The sequence below is a fragment of the Camellia sinensis genome, chromosome 10 (genome assembly GCF_055761805.1).
Source record: "Camellia sinensis isolate YWXY chromosome 10, ASM5576180v1, whole genome shotgun sequence".
Lineage (NCBI taxonomy): Eukaryota > Viridiplantae > Streptophyta > Magnoliopsida > Ericales > Theaceae > Camellia > Camellia sinensis.
In genome coordinates this window covers 132,175,131-132,186,327 of record NC_138970.1, presented here as the reverse complement: position 1 = coordinate 132,186,327, position 11,197 = coordinate 132,175,131, and the positions used below count along the sequence as shown (strand labels likewise).

Here is an 11,197-nt window from a genome sequence, read left to right as displayed (position 1 = left end):
CACATTCCACCACCAAATATGTTAGTCGCGAAAAAAAATGTTTGCGCAACTAAAACTTTAGTCGGCAATTGACCTATTAGCGACAATTTCCGTTTTAGTCGCCAAAATTAATGATTTTAACGACTAATTATTTTGTCGGCAAAAGTATTAGTTATCTTTCCCAACTAATCAATTGGTCGCCAAAACAAAAAAAACAAGATCAACATTTGGCCGCCAACATCCAACAAAATAAACATGTAATTCATAATAATTCATCCAATTCATTCAATATAGTATGTAATTTGCAAGCTTCATTCAAATCAACTGAATCATGAACAATCGACAAAATATAAATCATCCAAGCCTAAACTTGTTTAATGAAAGTCATCAACTATTATAAACTTTCATCCACAAGTAATTTCAAAAATACATATTCCTCCAATTAAAAATCCACTTGTAATCTATATAATTATCCAAGTCACATCCATCTAGCATAACAATTTAAAACATAACAATTAGTTGTTATTATGTTTTAAATTGTTATCCATGCTCAGCTATCAAAAAATATACACACTAGTAGTCTATCTAAATATTTTTCATACACATTCATCCAAAAAAAATAACTACTACTCCTCCCAAATATTTTCCATACACATCTATTCAAAAATATATATTCCTTCCAAAAATGCTTATAGTGCCCATTAGTCCTGTACAATTTAGCTTTGTGCACGAGATCATCCATCTGTACCAAAGAAAATGAGAAATAATGTCAAGTAACTTTTGATTAAAAATATTTGCACATAACTTTATTGTAAAATTGGACAAAAAATATTTTTTCTACATGGAAAGTAAAGGAAACATTAACAAATTAAATGACAATCAATACCATTTTGTAAATTAAACATCATTCATATGTATATATCAATTATAACTATTGTTCCACAATATGCCAATATTGACCTATGCTTCAACAATGGAAACTAAGTTAAATGAAAGACTATATATACCTAAAAATTAATTGAGGCAAGGCCCGGACACCCAATAAAAAGTCTTTGCTAACACAAAGATACGTTATCATGTAGCTTTCACATTAACTTCTTGTTTTGGCATGATTCACATTGAAAATTACAAAGCATTAAATTGGGGGCCATATTAGAATTATTATTCTATGGAGAGATAAAGAGAAAAGAGATAGTACAAAACCTCCGAAGCCAGTCCAATCCTAATGAACAGAAAAATCCAAAAAATACACCAAATCCGCCTAAAAAGAGGGTCATTGTCCCAGTCCACACTTGGCCCAAGCCCGATATATGGATGGACCAAGACGGTTTATATAACTCAATCACACCACACAAATGGTGCTCATGACAAACAAAATAAAGCGACAATGCACTAAAGACACTTTCAATTAATAATCATGACAAAACTAGTAGAAATTTCAAAACTAAATGTTATAGGATTCTCTAAAGTTTCACAATTTAGATAACTAAACAACTAAGATCGTACTTGACCAAGCACTGAGATTTAGCTTATGATGAGTTTTCACATTTCACGGCATGAACATGCAAGCTACAACCCAATAAAGAGCTGTCTTTGTTTGAATGAATATTGATATCTTGATGGTGATGATGATGATGATGATTTTGACACTGATGAAACTTTTAAAGGGCAATATCTTGCTTTGAAATTTTACAATGGCATGTTAGCTAGTTTACGAAGATGATTCTGCATGCACTTAACTTCAATGAAATTAGAATTCATGCACTTAACTTCAATGAAATTAGAAGTCACTGAGGGAGCAAAGACTTCGTGTAGTTATCTAGGTCAAGTTTAGTCTTTATTGATACTTGGGACCGGTGGATAGGGTATGGACTTGATTTAACATAATTTGTTCAGAGTGGTTGTCTTTAGGTTCGCAAATTCACAACCTCAAAATTAATAAACAGTGTTTTAATCACAAAATCAGTGATCTATGGATAGAACAAAAACATCTTGTCTGCAATTTAGCTTAATTTGTTTTAAGTAGTTAGTTGTCCCATATTCGAAATCACAACAACAAAATTAATAAGCCTAATCAGTGATTTATCTGTAAGTAGAAATTTTTATATGTAAATCTACCATGGAAAATGGCACTACTGATTATAAGAAGTTGAATTCCCACTAATATAACATTGCATGTCGCGGATATGACCATTTCAAATAGAAGAATTGCACAAATACCAACAAGAACCTTCATGTACAATTCTCCAAAACCCATCAAGAAGATGAGAAGCTCATCACACACATCAGTAGCCATGGCCATGGCTGTTGGAGTTCTGTTCCTAAACTAGCAGGTATGAATGCTACTTGTTATTTCTTGTCTCATTTCAAGAGAGGGATAGAAGAAGGAAATCGAATACAGGTGCTGAGCTTGGCTGATCCCTAAGAGTCTGGTGTTATTTCACTGCACTATAGGACTTGCTCAAGATCTATTTTATACTTAGTATTGTCATTTCTAGAAATCAATGACTGGATTTTGGAACAAATATTGAGTTTAACGGTGACACAAGTCACGGACAATCAAAATATCAGAAATAAGATTAAGTAGACATCATTTGTCACCCACTAATCTAACTCTGCACTACCGCAATATAAGATTCATCATTGGTTGGTGATACTTTTAATATTGTCATGTAATAATACCATTATACCCAATATTTGTTCTAATTTTATTGTTGAGATATTGCAGGCTTGCAAAGGTGCAAAAAGAGTTGCAGACTAAGGTGGATAAATTACTTGAGGCCAGATCTCAAGAGGGGTTCTTTTACTGAACAAGAAGAGAGAATCATCATTGATGTTCATAGAATTCTAGGCAACAGATGGGCTCAAATAGCCAAACACCTCCCTGGTAGAACTGACAATGAAGTCAAGAACTTTTGGAACTCATGCATCAAGAAAAAGCTCATCTCACTTGGCTTAGATCCAAACACTCACAATCTTCTCTCTCCCCATCAAACTACCACCAATTTGTTTCGGTGCTGTTTCCAATGTTTGGCCCCGAATGGGTTGTTTTCCCCTTTTTGCCTCACAATTTGTTCTCTAATATTCTCATAACACGTTTATTTGCCTTGACTTTGAACATAAATATAATGCAATTTGGTTAACACACTTACCCATTACCATAAGTAGCTATGGTGGGGACTTTGATGGATTGAGCTTTTCCAAAACTTGCGCCAACGTGCTCTGAAGTCCAAAAATCTGCATCTGCATCTCCTCACGTTGTCTTGCATTCTCTGCCTCTTTTATTTGTTGCTCCTCTTCCTTTTTTTGCTGCTCCTCTTCCTTTTTTTTCTGCTCCTCACGGTCACTCTACTGCTCCGCACGCAGTATCTCCAACTCGGATGTAAGCCTTTTCAAGTGCTCCTCACGTGCTTGTGATGCCACATTCGACCCAACATCACAAGACGAGGGCTTTGGTCCGACCCCAAAACCTCTCAAGTATCCCTTCTTCTTCCCCAGCACCACTCTTGATATATCCTCTTGTGTCATCGGTGTTCCAGACTCAATAGACTCATCCCGCACCATTGTCATTTGCTCCTGTAATTGTGACATATAACTATTGTTAATATAAATCAAACACAGTAGTTACTATAAGTGTCCAAATGATTGGAATAGTTACATGTAAATCACAGCATATAGGATCAATCCATTCTTTTGTCTTCTTGTTCTGATGAGTGTCCTTGTAGAAATTGCAAATATCTGGCAACAAGCCACCGTTTTCCTTCACCTGTGATATGCCAAACACCGATATCAACACTAACATTTTAAATATGTGTGGATAAAGTTAATAAAATCAATGACACACATCTCACCGCAATGCTCATCGCCGCCGGAAAAGATCGCGACCCACTACTATGATTGTAGGGTAGCTTGCTCCTATTTAGTTTGCCGGCATCGTAGCGAGGCTACATAATCCAGATTATAACGGTTTGTTACATATATAGTTAAACAATGATAAAGAGTACCTTGTTTTTAGGATCCAACCATACTTGGTCAATCAAATACTTCCAATCATCGGATTGTACTCCTTTGTATGGATGAGCATAGGGATCAATTCCCGCATCCACAAGCTTCTCCCATTTCTTCTTCATTTTGCACTTCCAATCTTTATATAACACATAACACTTCTTTTCCACAACTTTTTGGGATAGTGAATTCTCCTCGTAATTATCCCCAATCTCAAATTTATCCTACAATCAATACAAACACAATAAGTAACTTAACTTATGTAATGTGAAAGCTGCAAATATGTTAACAGTGCGAAAGCCTTAAAATGGTGTCATCATACTAGTTTAAATGAGGGAGCTATGACCAAGACTCCCTATAATCTTTCCATGATATATGATCCACCACTTTCATAGTTCAATCTGTGAAGAAAGAATTTGCTGACCAACTTATTCATGAATCATGCTGGTACATGAATTGGGGCAATGAAGACTAATTTGTATACAATGAAGACTAATTTGTATTAACTGCATCAATGATCAAAGGTCATCATACCCAGTGCAGAAGAGGTACTTAGTTGGCAAGTCGTACCCCCAACTTTTTTGTGACCAGGCTAATTCACATGACTTGAACCCACAGCAACACAGCTGGGAGCAGACAACACTTGCATCATGGAAGGGAGACAAATAAATAAAGTACACTTGTTATTTTCATCACTCTTAGCCAAGACCAAGCTTATTACTTTTTCTTTTACATGGGCATAGCCCAAAAACAGACATCAAAATTACACTCCACTAATAACAAGAATGACTCAGATTCAAGAATTATATAAAGGAGATTTGGCCCTCCACAACTTGATTGAAAAAACAGTGACTCAGAAAGTTGCAACACAAATAGGAGATCATTACTAAAGAAACCAAGTAACATTGACAATAGAACACAAGCTTTATCCTAACAATTTATGAATTTTGTGAACTACAAAACAAATTGCGATTGACTACAACTTCTCTTACTCCAATAATTAGATGATTTCCATTAGAAGCCAATTTAAGAAATTGACTACGGGAGCTTAACATCTACCATCCATACAGTCCACCTAAACTGGATTTAGCAGCAACCTGACAAACATTTATAATGCGCATCTTCATACATTGCCATCGTTTAAATGGAATACCAGTATACTATGTTCGTAGACAAATAACGATTTAAACATAGACATGTGGTTGTGGGTATCAAAATAATTTTACTTGAATCGGCATTTTCTGTAATGATATGTTTATCAAACATGTATGCAGAATCCAATTTCACAGAGCCTGTGATTGTCCTGTTGGTTAACAAGGCACTCACTAAAAAGACTAAATGGTTGTCCTACGTATGTGGTCAAGAATAATATGCTATGTACTTTATGTAGGTTGCATTGCTCTTAACTTCCATTGGAATGATAAAATAATGAAGAGAAGTTTATGGTAAGTAACTTTAAAAAAGCTATATCAACAAACAAAAAAATAAAGGAAACCACGGGACCTTAAACAATTTCATGTACCAACATGATTCATGAATAAGTTGGAATGGGCTGCTTATTTATAGACACCCCCTCCCCAAAAAATCTAAGATGGAATGGGCTGCTTATTTATAGACACAAGTTGAAGCAAATGAGCGTTTCATCTCTTCACTGCTTTCAAGCTTCGAAAACCAACAAAGTAAACAAAGAAAACAAATGAGCTCCTATATGCACATTATAAAAGCACTGTTTCCATCATCCACACAGACTATGAAAGCAATTTAATCATACCCGGACAGCTTGTACAACAGCAGCTTTTGTCGCTGGCTCAGCAACAGTCCAATTGTTAACGCCTTGAATGGGGCACATCCTCCTAATCTGAAGGCCGATCTCATTCGATCCTGGGGTCGCTAGCACACCTTCGAATGCATTGAATGTCTCCGTGATTGGAATGTACAGCTTGTTTCCATTATTGTTGGCAATTCTTTTTGCTGTTGCTTTTCCAACTGTTGGTCCCCGCACACGCTTTGATGAAGATGCACCTGGTAATTGATAATATTATTAATGTATTTAAAGATTACAAAATATTAACAATATATATAAATTGAAGACAGATCTCAAACATATTTAATTACCTGCGCCACTCGGTTGACTTTGAGGAGATGGTGGATTCGTTTCAAACGGAGATGCTTCACAACTCTCAGATGCAGCTGGTGCATTACTTTCAGACGGAGATGGTGCAACAGTCTCAGATCCTGACAATGCAGCTTGTTCAGACGGAGATGGTACAATAGTCTGAGATCCATCTGCTGCAACACCTTCAGGAGTAGGTGTAGGTGTATCGGTCTGCGATGAGTATGGTTCAATTAATGCCCTCTTTGGTGGTGGGAAACGGCGCATCTTTTTCGCAGGAGCCATTCTATTACAATTTAACATAATCAAAGGCCAAAGAGCACAATGAGCACAAATTTTTAATGCATATAGACATATACATCAAGACTGATAATTAACAAACATTTTCATTCATATTCTTAACTCAATTCTGTTACTATCTTGACATGGAATAACATTTGAATACTAAAGGACAAATTAATGTACTAGCAATTTTATTAGTTTTATATTTTAGAATCTTGGTTGATAAAGGAAGTCTCTAAAATCTATATAAAGTCATGTAATGCTTATAATTTAATAAAGTTGATATTTTAGAGATTTTCAAGAGCTTTGATGCTTTCTTATGGATTGTGTGATGCCTAAAGCCTCTAGGAGTGATTCGTAGAAACTATCTTCCTCTTCTCCATCTTTCCCTCTTGTAGACACTTTAACAGCTCAAACTCTGTTCACGGGTACTGTTCACAGCACTTAAAGCAGCCCTTGAATAGTGCCAAAATCTCATGTTTTCATGCTTGTACGCTTACCCCTTTATTACTCTAAACAAACCTTTAAAACCCCTATACTCTTATTGCAATTTCAGCCATAAAACCCCAATTAAAGTCAGTCCGTAAACACATTGTTGCTGCTGTCCCTACTTGTCCTGCGTCACTGGGTATTTAGTTTTTATGCATCATTTGTTACTATTTTACTAGTTTTATTAGAGATTCTTTCCTTCTTTTTTTTCCCTTCCATTTTTGAAATTAATAACTTCATCTATGAAGTCCAGGCAAAATGAACTCATGCCTGTCTAGTGGTCCATAATTTTTTTTTATCTGTGAGGCGTTTGGATATATCCCAAGGACTGGTGAGACTATAAAAGTAGTACTTGAAAAGGCAGACCAAGAAGAGCATGATGAATATACTGAAGCAGATTCTGACCGCCAAGATGACCCACAAAAACATCAAAATTTTAAGCTTCAGGTATGGCTTTCATTTTTTTTCCCTACATTCAGTTCATAGGGAGTTTCTTCATCTAAAGTAGTAGTTTCCTCTATGTCTGACCTACGTGTTAACTGGTGATATTACTGACTGGGAAGTGGTAGTCTTTTAGTGCTCTAAATGAGGTAGCCACGGAATTTGTCTCATAATTTAGTTTAACTTTTTATAAAGCGATCAATGGGGAGTCAACTTTTACTTTTACCAGCTCACTGGTGCATAAAACTTTCACCAGCTCATTTTGAATGCATAATCGCAATATTGGTTAGTGGATCCAATTCAATACCATGTACTGTAATAGGATGAGGAATGCTGATTGGTTAAAAGTGGTTTTATTTATTTCATGGATAAAAGGTAGTTGCTTTGAGCATCTCTATGTCATGAACTCAACATTTGATAAGTAGTCTATAACTTGAAATTTTGTCATATTTCTAACAGGTGCAATATGAATTGTGTTTATTAAGCATAATTTATTCACTTAATACCTTTAGTTTTTAACTGTTGAATTGGGTTATCAAATACTACCTAAAAGTAACGATGATAAGAGGGTGTACAAGTTATGGCTTAACCAATGAATCACATATGGATTACAGCCCTACAAAAAATCTCAAAGAAATATATATATTTTTTTTTTAAATGATAGAACAGCACATATTGGTTGGTGATTTGAAAAGCCACATTCAAGAGTTTTGAACACATCCCTTCACAACAAATTTGTATACGTCAGACAGAACAAGAAAATGCATAGGTTTGTTTGTGCTGAACCTATATGGAACTGGTTTAGGTCAAGATAACAAAGGGTTAGGAATGACATTTCCCTCAATTATGCTGACAGAAGAGAATACCAAAATGATGTTAGGAACTATTTGAAGAGCACATTCACAGAGTCTTGGTACTTCAAAAGACAGTGGGAGGATATGTGAAAGCAACAGTAACCTTTCTTTATATGTAGAATATGCAAGAAATTGTTTTCTTTTCAAAATTGTTCATTGTTCATCATCTGTCTTCTTTGTAAAAGTTTCCAGTGGCAATCTTGCAGCTCGACAAACACAGTGGGGCCAGACGAATCACAAGACAAACCAGCTTTTTGTAACTGAAGGCTCTCATTATTGGTACAGCCACACAAATCATGAGAAACAATTGATAGTGAATAATTTTCAAAAGTAGTACTTAAAATTTTTTTGCCATTTTGAATTTTTAAGCCCAAAAGTAAAACCTCCCTGGACATGCAAGATTATTTTCTAGGGTTCTGTAAAAGGAGAGTGTGAATAGGAGGACTTAATAAGTTAGACTTCCTTATATGTTTAATATATAGATCTTAAGTAGGTCAATAAACAAAGATATTAGCTTCAGCAAAACTAGATATATATCTCAGAGAATTGCACTATTACTCTAACACCAAATCCAAGGCTACACAATATCTCAGAAAACAAATGTAGCAAAACCATGGAGTGAGACTGAGAAGCCTCCTGAAAACTAGCAAAATGAGGGGTATTGCCCAAAATCTGAGAAAGAATCATATAAATCCTTGGGATATATCCAAATGAGGGTTATTGCCCAAAATCAAACCAGTTTAAGAAATCAACACGAAATTATTTAGTATAAATCATATAAAACCCTATAGCAAGAGTTGATAGTTGGGGAAATAGAGGAAGGGAGAGAGAGAGAGAGAGAGAGAGAGAGAAGAGAGCGAGATAGAGAGCGCAACCGACACAGAGAGGGAGAGAGAGAACCTGTGATCTGCGGCGGTGGCGGTGGTGATTTGCGGCTGCGGCGGTGCCGATGTGCAATGTACGGTGAGCTACGGTGAGCGACGGTGGTAAGGTGGGGTGAGGTTTGGTGGTGATGTGTGAGAGAAGAGGACTTTTGTGTTTGTTTAAACAGAGAATGTAGAAGAGGGCGCGAAATGAAAAAGTAATTTCCCCCTCAAATTTTAGACCTGTGGCGACTAAGGTGGTGTTTGGGAAGAATTTTACCTAGGTTTTTTCTCATTTTTTCCATTAAAAGACAAAAATGTTGCAAAATCAAAAAAAACACATCCAAACAAAATATCACATCCAACCCCATAATCATTTCACTTTTTTCTCACAAATATCACATCCAACCACAAAAAAATCCAACTATCTTCCCAAACACAAAAAAAAAAAAAAAAAAAAATTGACATTTTAATATCTTACATCTAAAAAAACCTACATAAAAACTCACTTCCCAAACATCATCTAAATTGGTTATTTGTTGGCAAATAACCCATATATAACGACTAAAACTTTTTGTACCTATAACTTAAATAAGAGTGACATTTTAAAATATTTTAGTATTAAGTGAATTTGTTTTATTTTAGTATTCAGTGAATTTTTTAAATATTTTTTTTACAAATATTATACTTTTAAAGTGTATTTATGTTTGGTATATCGAAAAATTTTAAAAAACATTAGAATGAATTATACTTTTAAAATATTCGCCGCTCATCGCTCGCCTCCGTGTGTGAGAGAGAGAGAGAGAGAGAGTGTGTTGTTTCGAAACTTAGGACTCTGTAAACCTGAAAGGAAATGAAAAAATGGGGGGAAAGGCAGAGGGAAAAAACAAAAGGGGGAAATTAAGTTTGGGCGGGCGAGTTAGTGAAAAAAAAAGGGAAATTTGGTTTCATTTTTATTTTAATGAATTTTTTTTTTTATTTGGTAGAAGTAGGGGTAATATTTTAATGAAAAATATTTTTCGTTAAAATAAAATTAATTTTTTATGGTCAATGAAAAATATGATTTTTGTGGCCCATTTTTTTTGTGAAGGTGGTGGAGGAGAGAGAGCGACAGTAGTGGTGAAGGTGGTGGATAAGAGGTGATGGTGGTGGTGGTGGTGGTGGTGGCGAAGGAGATTGATAATGAAGTTGTGGTAGTGGTAGAGGAGATGGAGTGGCGGTAGTAAAGGAGAGGTAATAGTAGTGGTAGTGGTGGTAATGGTAGTGAAGTGGTAACGATACTGGCAGTAATGGTAGTCATAGAGATGGAGTGGCAACAATGGTAATAATGCTGGTAGTGGAATGACATTTGCAGTAGTAGTGAATGTGGTAGAGGAGATGGGTGGTGAGAGAGAGATGAGTGAGAGATAGATAGAGAAGAGAGATAGAGAGAGAGAGAAAGAGAGAGACAGAGACAGAGTGATGAGCGAGAGAGAGAGACAGACAAAGTGGTCGCTAAAAGTGTATTTTCTTCTAGTGAAGAGCTCGGTAAATAGAGAAGAGGGGAAGGAGAGAGTGAGCAAGGTGAACACAATGAGGGAAACAAACAGACACATTGAGAGAAAGAGAGAGAGAAGAGTGAGAGACAAACAGACAAGCATAGAGAGAGAAAGAGAGAGAGAAGAAGGATGAGTGAGAGAAAGATAGAGAGAGAGAGATAGAGAAAGAGAGAGAGAGACAGAAAGAGAAAGAGATAGAGACAGAGACAGAGAGAAACAAGAGATGAGTAACAGATAGACAAAGAGAGAGAAAGAGAACGAAAAGAGATGATCGAGAGAAAGACATAGAAAAAGAGAGAGATAGAGAGAGAAGAAAGATGAGCGAGAAATTGTTAAAATAAATTTTTTTTTTTATAGTTAATGATTTTATTTTATTTTTAGTAATTAAAGTTGAAAATTTATTTGTTTCATTTTTATTTTAATGAATAAAAAATTATTCTTATTTTTTTACTTTGGTAGAAGTAGAGGTAATATTTTAATGAAAAATATTTTCCATAAATTTTATAAATTGGTTTTTGTTTATTTTTAGAAAAACATAAATTACAAACGCATTTGGTTTGAACAAAATGTTTAAAAAAAATTTAAAATTTAAACTAAAAAACATGTTTGTCTAGGCCTAAAATATTTATATTT

The 11,197-nt window shown here is 35.2% G+C and overlaps 1 protein-coding gene across 2 annotated transcripts; it reads right to left on the bottom strand.

The window, feature by feature from the left end:
- Window positions 1-393: 393 nt before the first annotated feature.
- LOC114312157 (uncharacterized) lies at window positions 394-9,154 on the bottom strand. Of its 2 annotated transcripts, XR_014342633.1 has the most exons (8): window positions 9,064-9,154; window positions 6,100-6,383; window positions 5,756-6,006; window positions 3,984-4,208; window positions 3,831-3,923; window positions 3,638-3,745; window positions 3,132-3,555; window positions 394-721 (listed from the first exon to the last, which is right to left on the bottom strand). XR_014342633.1 is itself a non-coding variant. In XM_082892387.1 (7 exons), exons 2-7 carry the CDS (start codon window positions 6,380-6,382, stop codon window positions 3,328-3,330), a joined length of 1,188 nt encoding a protein of 395 aa, XP_082748513.1. In that variant the 5' UTR covers window position 6,383; window positions 9,064-9,154; the 3' UTR covers window positions 3,065-3,327. The 2 variants fall into 2 exon arrangements, 1 of the variants encoding a protein (XP_082748513.1); XM_082892387.1 differs by lacking the exon at window positions 394-721 and having other exon boundaries at window positions 3,065-3,555.
- Between the last annotated feature and the right edge of the window lie 2,043 nt (window positions 9,155-11,197).